This window comes from Anser cygnoides, chromosome 2 (assembly GCF_040182565.1).
Source record: "Anser cygnoides isolate HZ-2024a breed goose chromosome 2, Taihu_goose_T2T_genome, whole genome shotgun sequence".
In the NCBI taxonomy this organism is placed as follows: domain Eukaryota; kingdom Metazoa; phylum Chordata; class Aves; order Anseriformes; family Anatidae; genus Anser; species Anser cygnoides.
In genome coordinates, this window is record NC_089874.1 from 90,038,138 (window position 1) to 90,059,966 (window position 21,829).

Here is a 21,829-nt window from a genome sequence, read left to right on the forward strand (position 1 = left end):
TTAAAGGAAGCAAAGTTAAATTTCTGTATTCACTTGTAAGATGATAAAACCTTAGTGTAGAGGAAGAAGCTAAAAGGTAAATTAACATATTTTGTTCCACCTGAGGCACTGGAAAGAAGAGACAGAAACCAAATGTTAGGACACTTTATCATTAGGACAAACAATGGAAGGAAATAAAGAGCTGCACCGCCTGTTCTCCACCCTCTCACCACTTTGATAGAGACCAAAAATATAACCTTAAAGGTCAGGGAAAATAAAAACCTAAAAATTGAATGCACGTCTCCCAGAATTGTTTGCAGACAAGAGGGCTGCATTGTGTCAGCTATTAGAAATTATCTGCCATCACAAGAGAGATCAAAGGTACGTGGCTGATCAGAGACAGAACACAAATCAGTTCAGTATGCTTTAAATGGGGGGTAGGAGTAACTTAACTCAGGTCTTTATCTGAAGTTAAATGGATTTTATTCTGGGAAAAAATGATGTCTAGTCCCAAAATTGCTAAATGTACTGGTGAACTAAGGCTGTTAAAAGGTTTCTTGCCAAGCTCTAGTCTAGTCGGTTTCAAGAATTCAGGGAGTAGTTTCTGGCACAACAACTTCCTCTACTTTGCCACACCACTGTTATGATGTTCTTAAAAATAACTTTCATAGGACTGGGTATGGGGGGGGGTTGTTTTCCCGTTGCCTTATGATAGCACAGAGACACTGTGCTCTCAATAACGATTTACTGATTTCACCAAAGCAGACAGAGATTTAAAAAAAAATAGTTCCCTCTTTGGTCACAGGAGTTTCAAACATCACATGTAATGAACATACATTGCAATCAAATTCCCATTTACTTAGAGCTGATGCTCTTAAAAGTTGAAATAAGTAGAATATCTTTACTGCAGACTTGAACACAACAGTCATGAAACCAGATTAGCATCTTAGAGCTTTTCACGTAATCAAGTATTGAAAAACATTTTTGTCTCCATTAAAGCTGACCTTGCATAGTGACATTGCACTTTTATTTCAGAATTAGAGGTACTTATGCTTTAATATATATACATATTTAAGCAGCATATCATAACAGACAGTATAACTGCAGTGACGAAGATTGTTTCCATACTTAAATATACCCTTCCTCTTTACATGTCAAATCACCTTTGCAATTTAGGATTTGATTTTGGTAAAGGTGTCAGAATTTGAAGTCAATATTATGATGCTAGAGAGACACTTTTTACTGAACAACTGCCTTTGTTATGGCATGATTAAAAAGTAGGCTACATAATAAATCAACTTTCCTAGCTGGAAAGCTCATTATACTGAGACAATTTAAGTGTCCACAGACATGTTTTGACATTTGGCCATGACACCTTCACTGAAAGGTTCAAAAAGTTCTTACATAAAGCAAAATACACTTAAAGCACACAGCCTTAACAGGGAAAACTAACCAGAACCCAAGGATGTGCAGGAAGACGGGCGAATAGCACAGACAAGAATTCAGCTCAGCCATGTTAATTCATCCAGAATCTATCACAAGAAGAGCCTTTTCCCTGGCAGTATTGCTTTCCATCCTTCCATTCCCCTTAACATCTTGACAGTACAAATTTAGTCAGATTACAAAAGAAAACAAATAAAACATAACTAAAGGCAATAAAATTATTCCAGAAAACATATGAGCTCATCTCAAGGTTTTACAGTTAACTTACACTGATTAAATTAGAAGAGGACATTTCAAATCTCTCAGCTCAATTATGGACCATTAACTCAAATTGAACAAATAAGCCACCTAGGAAGCAGAGGACAACCTGAGACCACACGTCTCCCCATACCTGTTGGACAGTAAATAAATCAGCATATAAGACAATAAAAAAATATTGAAATCTATTGTACTTGGCTGCTTTAGTAATTTGCTTACAGAAAGGATGGGGATGATGTAAGTTGCTGCGTGAATAGATTTACACAGGAGAGAGCACACCAGCCGTAGGATTTGGAGCTCATTTATTCACATAAAAAAAAAAAAAAGCTATATATGAGATAAGTGCATAAGAAATGAGCTGAGCCCCGGTACCTGGGAGAAGCACCTCACCATAAGTACATCTTGAGACCGTGGTTTCCATCGAGCACCCAGGTTTCCCCAAGCACACCACTTCTATCAGAAGCTCTGGGCTCTGGAGCTCACACACTACATATGAGTACTGGCTGCCATAATTTCCTGTCCATCACTGAGGTGGACTGCTGGTTTCTAAGGCTCATGCTTTACAACCCCAAGAACACATCCTCGGTCAATACTGGACACTGACAACAAAACATCTCAACTTAACCTTGCTCAGGTTTGACCATCAGCCTACATGGGGGCAAAAGCGATTTCTTAACACAAGATGGAAGGAAGAGTTCCTGTCAGCCATCACTGCTTGGGAGCCTGGACAGGAAAATGAGAAGCCTGAACAAAGATCTCTCCAGGAAGGACTTCCCGACTGCTTTTCTCAGAGGGCCTCACAGCTTACGCAAGGAGCTGTGTAGTTGTTCTCCTGCTAAGCCGAGCGGACGGAGAGGCCTAGAGGGAGACAGGCCAGCAGCCAGCCACCGTAACACAACCAGAGGAGCCACACGGGCACAGAAACCACCCGGGAGGGTGACAGCACCACTTGCTGCTCTCAGCCAATGTACCTCAGGGGAAGTGTGCCAGCAGCAAACAAATGCCTTACTTGAACGTTGGCCTTCTGTGAACAGAAGAGGCCGGCACATCCACGCACCTAGTGGCGCCCCAAGCCCTCCCCTCCCTGACCACCCCCCAAAACAGCCAGTCGATGGCCATGCAATAGCTGGAGCACACAAGGAAATTCTTCCACAAGATGCCCCAGAGTGCACCCCCCCACACACAAAAAGAGCATGTCCATGTGCCATCCCTCGTGTTACCTAGCTGTAACCTGGCTGAGGGATGCCAAATTCTGACTGCTCTGACAGCTGGCTTTAGCTCCACTTGAGTGGTAGCAGGAAACACACATCCCTTAATTAAGGACAAAAGAGAATGAAAAAGGAAATTTTATTTTAGAGGGAGACGCTATTAAATAAATTACAGTATTTACGATGATCTTCTTAGCCATCACTAGCATACTTTAGGCTTGTACTAGTGTCAAGCTAACTTGTTCTCAAATACATCCACACAAGTGGTGAGGGAAGTAAGCGCCCTCTCACACTGAGAAGCATCTAGACAGGAGCACCAGAATCACAGTATCCAGATGCCAAATTTACATCCTCCCCTCCCAGAGCCTCAGGCAGGAATTGAGCAAGAGTAACAAGAAATGAGCTTCTAATCACTCTATGTTCACACCTTGTGAATCCCCCCCAAGGGATAACTGGAGACAGAAATCTTGAAAGAGAAAGTGTAGGAACACCATCCCTCTATCTTCAGGATGAAAAAAACACCTTCTCAGCCATAAAACCCATGCAGCTTCATTCCCCTAGGGCCTGGGATAGTGTCATGGATTATCTGAGGTAAGGAACGCAACTCCTCAGCCTCAGCCCAGCTCCACCTGCTCCCCCAGTACAACCACTACAAGCCTAGAGACTCTCTCTCCTCCAACATGTCAAGAATTTCATTTCAAATGTAGTAATAACTTTAGAATTTTTCATAAATCATAATAGAAAATAGGCTTAGAACTTATGAATTTACCTTGATGGTCGTGTAAATAGCAAACATAGAACCCTGATAAATTATAAAACATGTTCAAAATCCTATGTCTGCCAACTATGAGATTTGAGGTTTTTGTTTTTGTTTTGTTTTAAAAACTCTCATCAGGTGGCTTCAGGGAATACATTCAATTTTAAATATATACAAAACAAAAGATTTGCAAACTTTGATATTAAAACTCTTACAGGTTAATGTGAAGTCTTTTTCTCCCTTCTTTTACACTTAAGAAAGCAACAGTTAATCCCCTAGTTAATGAAACATAAAAGAAAATCCATCAGTCATCTGCAAATACATTTCTATGAACATGCAAGCATTTTAAACTGTACTTGGCCTGTTTCTTCTCATTCCACTGATTTCACTCAATCATCATTAGCAGCTCTTGTATATACTGAGTTTTCCTGCTGTACTCAATCAGCTGGTCAAATTTGTCTTTCTGTAGCTTGATGCAGAACTCTGAAGTTATCTGTACTAAAAAACAACCTCCTTTGTCTTCTTTTCATCTTTTCCATTTTTTTCAGAGTTCTGTCAGCCCAAGGGTTTGGGAACTAATATAATTAGGAAAGTTAAACTTCTCCACAGCTATTCTGGGCGCCCTCCTAGAAACTGTGCTAACAAGATTCATCACAAAGTACAATAGAAGCCTTCTCTAAAATAAGACAAAGGTACTGTAATGAGCTAGGCAGGAAGTGAGGGCTCAGTTCTGTGTGTAATGGTAGTTAGTGTAAATCTTTTTGGCAGTAATGGTGTTTTTTTCTAAGGCTGGACAATGACGAAAACATTTATACAATACATGAGAATTCATGAATGTCTGGCAGCTTTCGGTATTGTCTTTGCAATACAAACAAAACTATCTGTATTTCATTCTACATTTTCCATTCAGTACCAGCTGGATTCTGCAAAAACATGGGTTAGTTCTGATACACCAAATAACTGATTCATCCCACTGGGATCCCATGACTGAAACATACCAGAGGTAGCACCAGCGGTTACTAAACACATTCTTTAGCTACAAAGCTAACAACAAAACTGCCTCGACCTCACGTGCCTATCGTCAGGCAGATGCAAACGGCAAGACATTTAAAGCAAGTAATAATAGTACTGCTGGAGAAAAAGGGCTACAGGATGTTATTTCCCTGGGTTAAACCTTAGGCATTGTACTACTTCATTTAGGCCCATACTTTTTCAAAAGTCCTTATGTATTTACGTAGCGTCGTATTTTCTGGACCCAAGAAGTGTGCTACAAAGGCACATTCCACTATTACTGAGTTGTATCACCTCCGCAGAAGTTACATATCAGTTCCAAGCCAGTGAGGGAGAGGAGAGCATCCGCCTCAAGAGCAGACAGCACTGCTCAGTGGGAACAAGTGCTCTGTACAGGCATAACACCAAGGAAACCTAAAACCAACTGATCTGCAACCACAGCATCTTCACCATCTCACTGTAGGCAAGATTTCCTCCCACAACCAGCCAAAATAGACCAAAGGGTAAGCTGGCTGTTGACAAAGGACTGCTGTTGGCTATAACAACTCATCTCACTGTTTTCTTTCTGCTGCTGAAGCCATCTGGCTGCGGAGCCAGAGGTACAGCAACGTTCAGCTCAGCTCCCTCCGGGAACTCCTGGAACAAAAAGCATCGAGCCCAACAATAGCTGAGACAGCTACTGAAAGCACGAATGCAGAAATAAAACGGAGATGAATCTTTCATAACAGACCCACGACAAAACACATTTGTACAGACACCAAAAATCATCTCTACAAGTAAACACATAAAGAAAGTGCCAGAACTGCATGTCGAATACTTCCATTAAAAGTTAAGGTGACAGAATGCATCTTATTTATGCCTGACTTCAAAATCTTGAATAAGTAGCTACACTACCTCTAAAAAGCATGTCAAGTATTAATAAAAAGTACTGCCCACAAGCTGGGACTGAAGTTGGCATTATTTACTGCTTGTTAGAGAAACAAACGAGAATGAGCTCAAGGAAGAAAAGCCCAGAAGCACGGAGTGAGAAGAGAAATTGCAGCAGCACAGCCTGCAGGTTAAGCCCCCGTGAAGTCTGAGAACAAATAAATCCAGTTGCTTATCTAGTTTTCTGTAGCATGCTGTATTTTGCTATCATATTTCAGCAAGGCTACTCCTAGGTAGCGTAGGGAAATCGGTGAAGCAACCTTATCTTGCTAACAAGACACATTGAAGATCAACTCCTGTGGCACCCCGCAGCGGGTGCACTCAACCAAGGGGAGCGGAGGCTGAACTATAAAGGTGCTTGGGCAGAGAGGAGAACCAGAGGCACCCCTTGTGTGTGCTGAGGCAGGAGGAATGAGTGCTGGAGCTGATCGCCTCTAATAAAGACCTCAGAGCAGTATCTCAGTGTGAATGCAAGTATTTGGACTGAAATCATCATTACTGTCCCCAGATCATCGCCCTCCCTATTGGACAGCATACAAATGCTGCAAGGAACCCTGTCACTGTAAAATATGAAACATTTGTGAGTACTGCACGTTTTACAGAACTGATACGTGGCTGACTAGGCTTCATCTCCACATTCCTGCTGGGGGAAGAAAAAAAATAACACCAAACATACAAGAGCTGCCCCCCTCTAAGCATGCTTTTACTTCCCCGTTCTCTTTGTGTTTTGAAAGATGGCAAATAATTACTTTGATCATTTCCTCTCCTCTTTCCTTAATTCTTTAGGAAGTGCCCCATAGTTTAGACATGCTTCTTCTCCGTTCTCTAGGCTTTACTACAGCTTCTGGAGTGACTGCTCGAGAAGTACTTGACTTGCTGTCTATTAACTGCCAAAAGCCTGGCTTTTGTACTTTGTGGTAGACAAGCAGGACTTTCAATAAGTAGCTGAAGCACACCTGCTTCTTTACTTCACTGAGTATTAGTACTGTTCTACTGGATGAAGTTTTCTTTCTTTCCCCTTGCATTTCATTTATGAAGTAGATTTGGGGCATATAGGTAAGAAATCATAGTTCCTGCTCTTAGGTTTAGCGCTTTTATGAAACTTATCCAGCTTGCAGAATGACTTGTAAGTGAATACTAAATAATGGCTTATATATATATAAATACTTATTGTTAATGTGTGTTATTAGCATATCTACACAAAAGCAGTTATTAACCTATTCATAGGAAAAAATACTATTCCATCTGCACTCAACTTCTCCTACATTTGTTTTATATGAAACCTGCATATTTTAAGACTCCTTGCTTTACAAGAAGTATTCTCTGCTCCCAAATCATTACAAGATATTCTTTTAAAATAAAAAGCTGAATAGTTATACAGCAACTACTTGTGTAAAAGAGTGATTCAGCAGGAAACCTGTACTTGAAATACCCTTCTCAAGAAAGAACTTATTCATGCAGGGACAGTTGGCAGGGATATCTCAGTCTCCACTTGCATGCTCTTTTTCCAGTTTGTGTTGAAGAGATTGAGATACCTCAAAGGAAGCTAATCACCATTTTTGTAGGCCGTGGAAAGTAGGGTCTGGTTCAGAATTCTAAGTGCTTGTACCAAAGCTTTGCGAGAGAAAAGCAAAGACCTGTAAGTTAATGTTCAACAGAAACTGGCAAATCTGCTGTGCTTACTGAGCAAGGTGGTCAGGTATGAATTGGAAGTGTATATACAAAAAAAAACATAACAAGCATGGTTGTTCAAAGTTCAGCTGCAGTAGTTCAGACACAACACACCAAAAGGAAAAAGGCTGGGGGGAGGAGTACCTAACACATCAAATATTTTAGTCAATTGTAATCATTCCAGAATTTCTGCTCAAGTTAAATATGCATTAAACCAGCTTTGTTGCAGGCCTATCGGCTTTCCTTAAAACTGTTGCGAAATACAGGAATAAAAGCTTTAGATCCGCTAGTCAGTATAAGCTGAGCTCAGCAAATAATATTGTATATAACTGGAAGCAAAACTGGCCACAGTCTGTTGCAAATATCTTTATCATCAGCGTAATACACACGTACCATCAAGCATAGATAAACTTATTAAAATGCAGCCAGTGGTCCTGCAAGTTAATTCTGGATACAGCTTTACTCTTCAGTTTTTCATCTAAATCAGCGTCAGCAACGTTTTAACAGAAACTAATGGATAACACAATTTATTGTAGGAATTTTTTAAAAAGCAGAAAACTGCCACAAAACATAAAACCCCACTTTAATAATCTAGTCTAATATCGCAGCATTGGAACTAGTTCACACCATGTCACAAATGCCTCAGAAGTTCTTCATTTTACATTTTCCTATGTACTATTCATTAATGGGTTACTGTACTATGGGGCAGCTGTTAAAATAGCTGTACTCCCAAGTTATTGGACAAGAATGCATATTTGATAGACTATAAAACAGGGTAGAAGCTTGTACTTGGACTGAACAAACAAGTGGGACATGCCATAACATCACACTTACAGCCACTTCCATTTTCAAAAAGATATTGAAAGAATAGGTATCATTGCCATAAAACTTGTTGTTTCCCTTCAGCACTGGGAAAAGATGAAGTGCTACAGCCAAATGCAGCATTAGAGGCCACCACTGGACGTGCAGATTTCTTTTCTTAGCCTGTGCCACTTACATAACAGCATTTTATAGTCACAGGGGCAGGGAAGATTAAAAATGTGCTAGATACCTACTTCAGCAATAAAATCAGTAAGATTTGAGAAATACTGGATTTGACTGCTGTCAGTCACCTAACAAAAATATCAACACAGCCTGTGGCTGCAAAAGTGAACTCTACTTCAGAAACTACAAGGAAAAACATAATTGAGTCCTGTTGTAGAAACAGGCCTTTAACTGACAAGACCCCTACAAAAAGCATTCTCTGTAAAGATACCTGCTTTGAAAATTAGTTTGGACCATTTTGCCTAGACACATCTGCCCCAATGTAGCTCAGGCAGAGCCACACACCAGGGTGACCCCGTATGGATTCTTTCAGTGCTGTAACATTGTTAGGGGGAAAGAAGGACCTGAAAAGGAAGTATTGACCTGTTAGGAAGACGTCAGGCTACAAAGTTAGCACTTGGCCATCAAAATGGAATACTCCCTATCTTTTCAGTATCTATTCAGACTGCATAAGCAGCAGCCACAACTACTCTCGCTTCATCCAGCGAACTTAAACCACAGTGAATGTGTTCCCTGATAAACAGGGGACATTCACAGAAAGCTTCAGAAGTCACCCATGTAAATCTGCCCCCAGAATTTGCACATCTCAAGGCATCAGCTTTACAACATCTAGTTCAAGACTGCCTTGCCCCTGAATGAGGTGATTTCCATCACACAAAGCAAGTAAACATTCTTTTGTTGCAGGAGTAAAGAGTTGAGCCAGAGCCCTGAACCATTTTTACAGCTGGTGAAAGTTTTTAAAGTTTAATTTTAACATTGCAAAATGTTGAATTAAATTTCAGGACTCCACTCTTCCTCCCCTAAAAACAGGAGAATATTCTTTCTGCCCAGGGTAACAGTCCTAATTTGGGCTACAAGACTTCAGGTTCACCACAGGTTCTTAGCCATCTTCATCCACAGCTCACAGGATAGTTGTGATGACAAAAAACCTACATCTTCAGCTCTCCTACTCCAGCCATCCAGAATTTTTTGTTTAGTTTTTTTTTTTAACAAGAAGAACAAACTACAATGTGGAGGAAAAACTACCTCCACATCCACAGCTCGCTGGCTTTCCCCCAAGGAGACTGGATTCGTACTCATTGTTTCTTACCTTGGTGATTTAGGGAGATGCGGTTAGATGGTTCTTGGAAACCTGGTTCCACCAGATCCCGCCGACCATGAGCCGAAGTCTGCTCTACATTGTCCTGAGAAGAGAAGAGCAGAAAAATCTCATCAAAAACAGGCACTCTGTACTCCCTGTAAGCCACGCTGTGCAGAGCCAAAAACATTGATACGAGAAAAATCTCTGCCATACCTCTAAAAGGAGAAACCAATGTTGGAGAATAGGGAGGAAAAAAATAAGATTAGTGCACATAGGGGGGAGAGTAGACTGCCACATTAATACAGGCAGCATGAGTCCAGAATAAATGACTATGTTGCTGGCTGGTCTGGATGGATGTCAATTTTACATTTCAAACTGGGAAATAGCGATATAAATGCATTTCCTAGTTCAACAAAAGTTTCTTCTTGAATCAAAGTATGTGGAGGCTTGGGGCTTTGTTTTCTTTAATTCCAAGGCTGTGGCTTAGGGGTTTGTAACTAATTAACTGGACTGAAACGGATTCAGTAGTGAACTACCAAACCTCAAGAGGAACCAGAAGTTCAGTTTATCTAAACATCCATGGTTCTGGATGCCAACCTGAATTTTTTTCATACTAGAACTCTCACAAGATCAGGTTTCAAGAAGTTTTAACACAGACTGAATTTGGCTAAGTCTAAAATACCATGGTTTCTCACAGATCTTGCCAAAAGAGAAGACTAGGAGAAAGCAAGAAAATTGAAATATAAACAAAAAATAAGAAAAGCAAGACAAGTCACACTGAGTTTCATAAATATGAACATGAGAAGGAAATTAAGAGCTGGTACACAGTTTTACAAAGTTGGTATACCTCTGCATATACCAATTAAGGGCAGGTATGGAAAAACAGAAGCAAGCACATGAAGTTGGCTGCATTAACATACTACCTATAGACTATGCTACAGTGATAGACATGACTTCATACACTGTCCTACTGTGCCCAAAGTGTGAAATAAATAAATAGCATGTAAATACATAATAGCATGTCTGTCAAAGCAAAGGAACCACCTTCACGGCAAATGACAATTATGGCAGACCAATGATGTGGACTCCGCAAGCAGGACTTCAACTACGTGCAACTGCGAGCAAAGCACAACTTTTCCAGCTTATGGAATGCAATGTAACGCTCAAAATCCTAATGGACATAGCGCTTTGGGATAACAACGGTATACAGTTATACAGGATACTAAATAAAGTATACTATCTATTCTTCAGAGAGACTGCCTCAAACAGCATATCAGCGCTTTGCTTCAGGAGCCAACTGATACCTAAAAGGCTCAAGCACAACTCCTGAGTGCCTTCAGAGCCAATACCATCAGGTACCAATTCAGGAGCCCACAGGTGCTCTTAAGACAAGAACTGCCAACAGTGGCATGACTAAGGGTGGTTTTTACAAACAAATATCATATCATAGAACAGCTTGGGTTGGAAGGGACCTTAAAAGTCACCCAGTTTCAACCCCCCTGCCATAGGCAGGGAGACCTCCCATTAGATCCAAAGCCCCATCCAGCCCGGCCTTGAGCACCTCCAGGGATGGGGCATCCACAGCTTCTCTGGGCAGCCTGCTCCAGTGCCTCACCACCCTCTGAGTGAAGAACTTCTACCTTATACCTAATCTAAATCTACCCTCTTCTTGTTTAAAGCCATTACTCCTTGTCATTTCACTATCTGCCTGTGCAAAAAGTTGCTCTGTATCATTTTTATAAGCCTCCTTTAAGTATTGAAAAGCTGTAATAAGCTTACCCCAGAGCCTTCTCTTCTCCAGGCTGAACATCCCCAGCTCTCTCAGCCCTTCTTCATAGGAGAGGTGCTCCAGCCCTCTGATCTCCTGGTGGCCCTCCCCTGGATCTGCTCTAACAGCCCCACATCCTTCTTGTGCTGGGGGTCCCAGACCTGGATGCAGCACTCCAGGTGGGGCCTCATAAGGGCAGAGCAGAGGGTGACAGTCCCCTCCCTCCACCTGCTGCCCACCACTCTGTTGATGCAGCCCAGGACGCAGTTGGCCTTCTGGGCTGCAAGCACACACTGCTGGCTCATGTCGAGCTTTTTGTCCACCAGAACCCCCAAGTCCTTCTCTGCAGGGCTGCTCTCAGTGAGTTCTCCCAGTCTGTGCTCATGTGTAGGACTGCCCCGACACAGATGCAGAACTTTGCTCTTGGACTTGTTGAACCTCATTCGGTTCACCTGTGCCCACATCTCTAGCTTCTCCAGGTAGTATATCACAGAATCACAGAATCATCTAGGTTGGAAGAGACCTCCAAGATCACCTAGTCCAACCTCTGACCTAACACTAACAAGTCATGATACGATACACGTGATATCTGTCTACCTACCCCAGATACAATGGAGACCACTAAGCCTTCTGACTCTGTGTTGGCTACCTTATCCCTTCAGAGCCTCCTCAGGTATTTCAAACCTGGTACAAAGGCTGAAAGCTGAACATCCCAGGCACTAAGAATAAAGCAGAACATCCTCTCAACGCAGTTTTTCTTTGTGCACTTTTCCTGTGAAACTCACCATCTCGGATGTTTGTCAGGTCACTATAATCCTGCAGATGCCGATGCAGTTGAGCACCCTTAGATCCCCCTCCCAAAAACAAGTGCAGATGTCTAATGCACGGATGCAGTTGTGTATTACCCAATGGCTAAGAAGAGCAACAGGTCAACCCAAGAGAAGTAAAGGTTGAACAAGAAGAGCAGTTGTAAGCTATTTGTTGCACACCTAATGTGTTTACAGCTGTCCCAACACATAAAAGTCCCTACTGGAAGGGGAAGTTCCTACCCTGACGGAGTAATGGAGGCGAGATGTGGCTGAGATGCATCTTTGGGGTTTCTCACAGCACCACACACAAACTGTTAACTGGCAAGACCTTATTTCAGAGACGGAGGCTTACAGCTGGCTGCAAACCTCCAACTCTTCAATTAAAACAGATTTTTAACTAGCAATTGCCAGTAACTCACAGGAATAGCATACACCCTCTCCGGTGTAACCTTACAGCTGCACCACAAGAAGTGAGAAGCACAGGCCTTATTCACAACGCTCAAGCCAACGTCACGATATCCTGCAGCAACCTTTTCAGAGGCAGCAGCTCCAGTTGCTAAACCTGGGACGCGACACCCCTGCCTGTCTGAGAAGGTGCAAAGCCCTGCTCACGTCTGCAGAGCTTGCCTGCAACTCGAGCCAAGCGTGGAGCAAAAGGTTTCCTCGGGGCGCTAAGGGCCAGCACAGCCCCGTTGCTAAAGTACAGCGGCAGGCCTGCATAAACAAAACCACACCTGCTACAGCAATGCGGGCAGCCGAGGAAAGGTAAGCACGGCGCGATGTTAAAGAGCTCACGGTAGTTTCACATGACCCTCCAGAATCTATTTATGTCAGTTGTTCAAAGACAAACAATGGCACCTCGCCAGCTGCAGCAGCAATCAGATAGACACAGGAACAAGGTTAAAGGGAAAAAAAAAAAAAAAAGAAGTTATATAATTGCTCCGTGCCAAGCTGCCGAGGCGCAGCCCCGGCTCGGCCTTATTGTCGAGCACAAGGTCGGGGCCCTCAGCAAAGTGGGCACCTGCTTTGGCCCATCACCGTGCCCCTTGCTGAAACAGGGCTCCCAATAAGTCATGTGTTTTCTCCACGGTTTAATCCCCAGGTCCCTCTTCTCTTCCAATAAACACACTCAATATGAAATCACAGCACGTTACTTAGCTTACTGTACCATCCAGCTATTACAGTATTTTTAGAAGCCTGTTGAGGCATTAGCCCTCACTAAGTTGTTTGCATGTACTATTTTCTCTATCAGTCAGCATCTGTAACCAAGGATGATTTAATCAAGTGACTAGCAAGAGTGTTAGAATGATCTGAAGCAAGGTTTATTTTTATAGAGTCTCTTAAAGCAGTTAGCATTTTATACAGCCAAACACACTGGCATTACAGGTTAGATTTCAGTGTCCTTTTGCAAGTCTATATTTTCTGATGCAAAATGCTCCATGGCTGCATCATACCAAGAGCCAAAGTCCATTCATAGAGAGCATTATCTCTGTGTATCAGTAACCCAGACAATCTGGATTAATTTTTCAATCTATAACCAAGCCTTTCAAGGTACACTCCTTCAACTTTGACATAATGTTTGCTGCAATTTAAGCTAGCATGATAAGTGTTTCAGTTTATCAAAGAAAACACTAAATCTGGTATTTAAATCAGAGAACAGGTCAACTGTATACTACAGTAACTGCTGTCTGCACAAGTGCTCTCTAATCACTGCCTTGGCTCCAAGTGATACCGTTCCTGCCTGCAGCTTAGCTCCGTGTTTGCTTGGGATAGCATTTATCAGTACGAGACGTTTTTTGGCTGACCAGTATATTGCTGCTCCTCTCATCCTGGGTTCCTCCAGTAAAGGTTATCTCATCATTCAGGCTAATTTTACTGGTAAATAGGGCTTAGATAGGAGGAAGCAGATCCAAAGTACAAATAATAAAGTATCATCCACACTTCCCTTCTCCCCCTTCTTTGCAAAAAAGGGACCTGAATTTAGCTTAGAGTAGCTTTCTCTAGAAGTCCGGAAATCCCCCTCTCCTGAAGACTTCGACTTTTTTTTTTTTTTTTTTTTTTTTTTAAACTTAAGCAGTAGCTGGAAGTTCAAGAAATTAAGGAAGGCTACACCAGCGGTAACACAGCTTCTCGGAAGCTCCTGGGACTATGTCCAGACCGTGGATGTCCAGACCACCAAGACGACAGTCCCCGGTTTTGGATTTACTGTAGCTGTCTGCAAACCCACACAGCCATGCCCCTGAACAAAAGGTTCAATTGAGCAAGAGTCACGCATGCCCATGCCAGCAATCCCACAGCGACAAATTAAGATCATGACATACTTCTGATGTTTGTACACCGTCCAGCACAACAAAGTCAAGTCAGACATGCTGACGGGTCCCAACGCGGTTCAAGAGACTGTCAACACAGATAGGGCTCAGTTTGCACACAAGCACTCCTACAGCGACAGTAGTTCGCTGCCTACCTGGCGATGCGACTTTATCACACCAAAGTAGATGTTTTGGAACTAGCTGAGCGTAAACAGAAGATTAGCCAGGTCATTACTTGAGCCACCTTAGCTTTACTCTGTTCAGGCAACTTGTGCAAAGCACGATTAATTACTTTCTGCTAGCACAGACAGAGGAGACTACTGTGAAGTTTTCAAGCAAAAGCAATTATTAAAATTCACTCAGGAAGAGTCTACCAAGGGCTGCTAAAGCACAGACACAGCTCCTGGCTCAGAGAGCCCAGAAGCAGGAAGGGGAGACTTGTAGAAATTACACACTCTTCATATCTGCAACTTGTTCCTCCTAGCCAAAGGACACAAAGGTAGATGAACACTTCTTTATCTGTCCCACTACTGCCATTCATAACATGCTTCTGTAGTTTCATTAGGCAATAAACAGATAAAGCAGCATTTCTTCTGAGGACTGCTTCTGGTAATTCTTCACTTCCCATATAAAACACTATTTCCATGAAAGTGAAGTAGCTTTGCACTTTTTCTAAGCTATGCTTCTTTTTTTATGTCATGGTTTTGCAGCTTCAGTCTATGCAAAGCATTAGATGTACAGAGGGGAGTACAGAGTCAATTATGGTAAGAACCCAGTAGTCACCTATGCATAGTTCCCTGGTATCTGCCGCCACAGTTTCTGTTCTGTCACTCGGCTTTACTCTTAGCCCTCTGAAAGCATGCATGCACACTATTACAGGAAGAAATCCACCTGACAGAGCTAGCCCTAACCCCACAAAGCTCTAACCTAGACCCCGCAGCTGAGATTAACTGGTAATGCACATGATGCTCCTTTCTTAAAAGCTGCAAGTCACTGGGCTTCTTCACAGCTAAATACAGCAACACAGTCCCCAGGCAGATAGCTGTTTGGTACAACGTATTTTCAGCCTGCCTTACCACTGACACGCCAGGGCCTGAGGAAATTTGTCACAGGTACAGTGCTGAGGGAAGAGCAAGGCTGCTCTCAGGTTTGTCCAAAGTCACTGCTTTGCAAGCGATTCGAGTTTACTCAAACATATTGTCTGCTGTCTCTTCCTAGAGCTCAAAACACATCTTCTCTGGGTCAGTGCTTAACATGCAACAGAAATAAAGAAAAAAATAAAAAAGCTTTGCACACCAGGCAAAAAAACTTTAAAGCACAGACAACCCACATATTACATAATTAAAGAGCTGTAAGTAGGTTTCCTGTCTCTTAACTATAGTCATTTGGCTAGGTAAGAGCCAAGCGAAAGACTCAGTGAGCCAACAGAGTAACTGTGAACCTAAAATTTTAACATTCCCATTGCTAAGAGAGCTTGTACAAACAAGGGCTTAAAATAAAGCCACTTAGCTCTGTCAGAAGTCAGGCTCTCTCCTGAAGTAGCAAAACCACTAACTGCTGGCATTCTTCTGACTTTACAAGACCTCTCTTAAGACTGACAGTGATAACGATAGAGGACCAGCAACACAGAAGCCCGGTTTTAGATGATCCGAGTAGCAAAGCTAGCAGCACGTTCCTTCCCGTGCTCCACCTGACACACCGCGGCACCTCCACGCGTAGACGCTGCAAATCACGGAAAGCATGCAAGAAGCTGACAGCGTGCACAGAGCTACCGCTGCTCTCGCGTTCATACAGCCTCACCAGACTTCACAGCTTGTCGTACGCAAGTGCAAAAGCTACAAGAAACGCCGCACGCCAGGAATTAGACAGGAAAGAAAGAAAACGAGAGGCTGACAGACGGATAGACCTGCGTCCATGGTCTGTGTCTCTGCAGCGGCAGGGAATTTGTTAAATGAAGTTGTGATCAGAGGAATTATATTACATCCCATGATACACGGGAAGGCAGAAAGGCTTGCCAATCTGTCCTTGGAAGAACTTCTCTCCCGACCCCCTTCTGGGTTTTAATAACCCACTGCCCAGAAAGTTCTTCAAGTCAGCAAAAACTGGGGCTTTGGAGCCTGTCAGCACCTAAACCCATAGTGTGCATGCCCCAAATCAGTGAAGCGTTTCTTCTGCAATAAGGAAAAAAGCTTTCTTTAATACACAGGCTGATACAGTTATACAACATATTGGTAGAGCTGAGCCAGAAAGTTATTTTCTGAAGGTGTTTCAGATTTATTTTAAGGAGTAGTACCAGTTACAAGTCTTGCCATTACCTGCACTACGACTGCTACCAGAGCAGTATTGTTTCATACCAAAATATACTGTTTTTCAGGAAAATTGGCTCTTCAGCCCCCCAGAAAAAAAGAATCTGCTGTGACACGAGCTGGACCATGATTAGCAACCTCCCAACAGCATTTGGCAGTCACAGTTTATTCATAAAAGACTTTTCTCCAGTAAGGCTGGAGTTAGCACACTACTTTAGCTGACAGCTTCAGCAATGCACTTGTGCAGCATGCATACGTGCTAGGCTTTGCAGACTCCACTTCTACAGGCTGGTCTTGGCAAAACCGGCATTATCCAGGGTTTGCAACAGCATTGCACCTATAATTTGGCAAAGCTGCATCAAATTAAGTTTCTCTCATTAGAACAGTTCTCTTTTAGTACAAACTAACCGCTTCTGCAATAATTTAGCTGTCTCCTGGTTCTCCGCACAGGGAAAATGGATAGCATATTCCAGTGAGCACTCTTTGGACCAGGGTGCGATTTATTATGGTAAAAGAAATACAGTGCATCATGGTTGCTGTCTTTTAATCAGCTAGCAAGAAGTGAATCCAACTGACAGGCTTAGAAATGCTAAAAGCTTTGTTCTATTTTTAATGAGTCTAAATCCACTCTGGCTGTTAGAGACAGTTTACATAGTTTACAGCTAAAATAAAGTCTTGAAATATAGAAAAGAAAGAAATGCGCAAGATTGTCAGTGAAAGCAATCACTTCTTAGAGCTGTCTGCAGCTAGAAAAGCGCTCACAAAAATGAAGCATTTACCTTCTGTTGTCTTTTTGCTTCTTTTTTAATATATACACTCAGTTCCTTTCCATTTCCACCACTGAATAAATGAAGTTTATATTAGGAAATGGCAATGGTTTGAGATCTTCACAGTGGAAAATTACATGCTTATACACAAAATATGTTTTTTCTACTAGTGTCTGTGAGTCCTGATAATGAATCTTTAGCTTGTCCTTATCTGTAAGTTAGTCTGGCCTCCAAAGCAAGCCACTCTCACTGGTAAGGGACTGCCACTGACAAAGCTACCAAAACCCTATTTTACTGCGTGTTCCAAGCTCTTTGTCAATATTGACCCCACCAACAGTTCCTGAAAGAACTATTTTCTGTGAGAGAATTGTATTTACCAATAGAAATTACATCAATTGAGTTCTGTTACTCAAAGTATAAAATCAACTACAGTAAGATGTCATATTCCTCTTGTTTTTAAAGAGGCTTTTCAGTGAGTTCAGCATCACTCTACTACCAAAGTGCTGCTATTTAAGACAAAAGTGTGTTACACATGTAAGTGTTGCTGCTTGTAAACCTTTCACCCTAGCAAGGATTCTTGAACAGGCTAGCTTTCTATGTTTTCTCCGAGTTTCTGATGTGCATGGTCAGACTTCCTCATCAGAAAGATGAAAAGATACATGATGGGAATAGCTGTGCCCAGGTGCTACGGAAATTTTCAGCTTGTCACACACCTGCTAACATACCTGTCCATTCTGATAAAGTCTCTTCAAAATTATTATTATTTTTTTTAATCTTTAAGAAAAAAAAAAAACCTTCACGTGTTCTTTTAGAGTAATTTGTAACACGCAGAAAGAAGGCATGTGGTATTTGATCACTTTCAACCTGCTGCCCTCCCCATGCTCATCAGACCTGTGAGACACAAGGTAGTTTGCCTGTTCTACTTGGCATCGAGTCCACGAGAGCTCTGATTATAGCAGTGCTGCTAGCCAGCTGCTTCTAAGAATACTGCCTGTGGGAGCCAGGTTTGGAAAGCACCCTCGCACAAAGTGGAAGGGAAATGTTCTGTGAACAGCCTCGGACAGTCTGTCCCAGCTCAGGCTGACGATGCCCTGCATTAACCTTGGGAGGTTCAATGCTTGAAAAGATGACCTGGTGGACTCTGAGATTTGGCGGCAGGGAAATGCACTTGTGTGTCTCGGGCCAGGGGAGCGGAGGAGGGAGGAGAGAAGGGAAGGAAAGATTCTACTCAGGTTGTAGGAACCACTATTTTCATACAAGCACAGGCTCTTTAAGGGTAGACAATCAAATCTCTGCACTCTGGGAAGCAGCAGCTACAGCCAGATAACCTAAATCATGTTTAAGCGCATGCTTCCTCATAGCTAGGCATCCCTGAAAACCCAAGAGTGATGAAACTCAGACAAAGGAATGGCAGTAGCACAAAGCACAAAACAAAGAATTTATGCTATCTGAATTTGGGATTGTTTTCTTAAATGCAGTAGTACTGCTCCTTTTTGTCTTTTTGATGGCTCAGGTGTCAACCGAAGGTTTGAAAGGGCCCTTAGGGTAGGTGAAGACAATAGGTGAAGACAATTCTCCACAGCCCTTGACAGAGCTGATAAAACAATAAACCTCCCATGGAGGCAAGTGCCACCATGCTCACAGAGACCATTTAAGTTCATGAGACACCAGCTAACAGAGTAACCCTTCGAGTGCTAATGAAATTATTCTTTGGTTCTTCAGATTTCAAACCTGATGAATTTCAAATGCTGCATTGAAGAACTTGATATACAAGACTACTCTGCTATTCTTACTTCCTTCAGCTACCACTGGCATGGCCTTTATTTCTCTACTTGCTAGCCAATTTGCTCAATTGCTGCAATTTAGGGTGTGTTTCATATCCCTCCCTTCTTTCCCTGAAGAGTGATCCTTGGCACTAGGTAAGTAATTAACTAGGCCTAGAAATGGCTGGCCCGTCCAATCACACATCTGATCCCAATGATACTGACCTTTTTGCATAGATAAAGAACCGTTTATCTGCTACACGGTGCAATCCACCCCTGAGCTAACTGCCCGCTTCTGACAAGGATGTTTAGAGTTCAGGTGGCTTGCCTTCAATTAGATGTAGAATTAACTCTACACATCTCCAGAACAGTAAGTCTTATAAAAAGAAGATATTTAAGAACCTTAGTAAGGGGGTAGAGATACATACATACATACATACATACACATATATATATATATATAAAATCAGTTGACAGCTCCATAACCTATTAAAAAAATAAAATCCACAGACATCTCTAAATCACAACAATCGTGTTTTTTCATGATTAGCTATCCAGCATCAGATCTCATGTTGGGACAGACCATTGCGCTCTCCTGCTAACCAGATGGCAGGGTTCCAGGTTTTGAGAGCAGTTCAGTAATGTAATTTATGCAAATAAAATTACAGACTGTAAGAAATAATCTACACTATATGGGTACTTCAAAAATATAGCATAGTTCTTTTGTACTGCTTATATTGCAGTAGTAGGTCACTTTGCAAGCCTTCAGAAAAAAGATATTTTGTAACTTACAAAGCAACATGCACAGGCTGCTGCATTTCTTGCTCTCATTATCTTTGAATCTCACTTCACCTTCAGAATTCTAAGAAAGTGAAATTACTGTACCTTTCACACTACCGATCGAAACAATTTTCCTAAAGAATCTTCTAGAGTGAGTAATGATTTATTAGACTTCATAAAGTCGTTGCTCCCAAGCATTAGCAATGGTTGGACAATTTCTAACACAAACTATGCTGCAGTGTCACCTACGTACAAGTTGTCAATTCACTCTCGCACGCGTATCTCAGTGCAGTGGCTGCTGTGTTTTCCCCTTCTTAAGGAAAGCAAGCTAAATGCAGACTGCTCTACTAGTTACCCTGCATCTAGAAGATGACTTTATATGAAAACCTCCACTGACTTACTCTCTAAAGGAAGAAAATTCTCAAAAGCTCAGCAATTTGCATTTAAGTAGTAACCAACTACACGTAAAGGTGCAGGCTGTCCCAGGAACAACCAATACAAAGTGTAAATCTTCAGTTTTTGCACAAACAAGCTCTTGGGAAAAACAAAACATAGCAACAACTGCTTGCTAACAGCAAGACTGTCAATCAGCTCCTCACACTTGGAAGGTTTTGTTTTGTTTTATAACTAGGTTTTCACACCATAAACATCAAGTGACCTCTTATTTTGTACAGCTTCTCTCCGGTTTTTGCCGAGGCCTATGGGACGCATCCAACAGTTACCTACAGCACTTCTGAACATACACTGCAATATTCAATGTGGTTCATGACAGCTGCCTTCATTCTGCATAAATCCTCTGAGTACTAGGCCTCCACAGACCAAAGGAGTCTCATAACTGACAGTGTGATACAGGAGGAAGGAATGGTGTGCAAGAAACTACAAATCAAGCAAACCAACCAAAACAAGGCAGGCACAAGACAAGCACAGGATCTCCAACTGGGAATGGATTTTGACAAACATAAGAAAATTTTGAGAAGTCCCAAAGTGATAAAACTAGCATGTGTGTACACGCAGCACTATTTGATTGCACCAGTTTTAGCAATGCAGCAGTGTTACAGCTACTAACCACAAAAGCTTTTCTGTCAAATATCTTTACAGTGTTCTTTCCACAAAAGGTGGGGTGTGATCAGATGAGATGCTGTTGAATCAGTGCTAGAGTGGCTATAAAAGACCTTTTCTCTCCTCTTTTTTCTTCCCTGAAACCACTGCTCAAGATGGTGGGGAAACTGTTTCACAGTTCAAGGGGTAGGAGCTTGCACATAGGTAGCTACCACACTTAGCTGAGAGTGGTGATCAGCTCCAGCATTCAGGGTGGAAACTACTGCAGTAGTCACTATTTATTATATTGCTTCCTCTAGTTTTCAGCTATTCTTTCCAATCAAAAAATGCAGATCTGTGGAATAAAAGTAGTGGAAAAGATCCCTGCTGAAATTAAAGGCAAATCAGAGATTTAAATAAAAAAAGGGGAGAAAGAAATTGTAGGATGAGGAAGAAAAGAGAAAAACTTTGAATTTGGCTTCAGAAGCAAGCTGCAAATGAAAGAAGTCTCCTCTGGATACAGTTGTACTGAAGGTCATTACATCTAGCTAAAAAAATAAAATTAATTGTGGCAAATTTGGGAGCTCCCTAGCTCATCACAATACTGACGGTATATGTGTAATTTTGCATCCTAACTGCATGTTATTGTGTCAATATTTCTGTTTCAAAATATTGCTAGTGGGGCAGCTGATGAAATGTTTCTGGTTTTGTGGGTTCAGGTTTATTTTAATCTGCAAGGCAAGCCATCCTCTAAAAGATATGCTGTCAGAAAACTATTTTTCCAATCTGCTCTCATCCAGCATAGCAGTTATGGTTTGTGACTAAACCATCCAGCCAATTCATGTTCAACAGCCAGCAGTTTATCACAATTTTGAGGACATAAAGGACTCCAGAAAAAAACAAGATCACA

The 21,829-nt window shown here is 42.0% G+C and overlaps 1 protein-coding gene across 7 annotated transcripts in view; it reads right to left on the bottom strand.

The window, feature by feature from the left end:
* Positions 1-21,829, bottom strand: part of GRB10 (growth factor receptor bound protein 10) — a 151,379-nt gene that overhangs the window by 80,047 nt on the left and 49,503 nt on the right. For all 7 annotated transcript variants that reach the window (XR_010829538.1, XM_066992597.1, XM_066992592.1 and 4 more), the window contains one exon: positions 9,389-9,482. Coding sequence is in view for 5 of the 7 variants with exons in the window: in XM_066992592.1 (XP_066848693.1) it covers positions 9,389-9,482 (94 nt within the window). In the remaining 2 variants the exon portion in view is untranslated. The remainder of the gene's footprint in view (positions 1-9,388; positions 9,483-21,829) is intronic.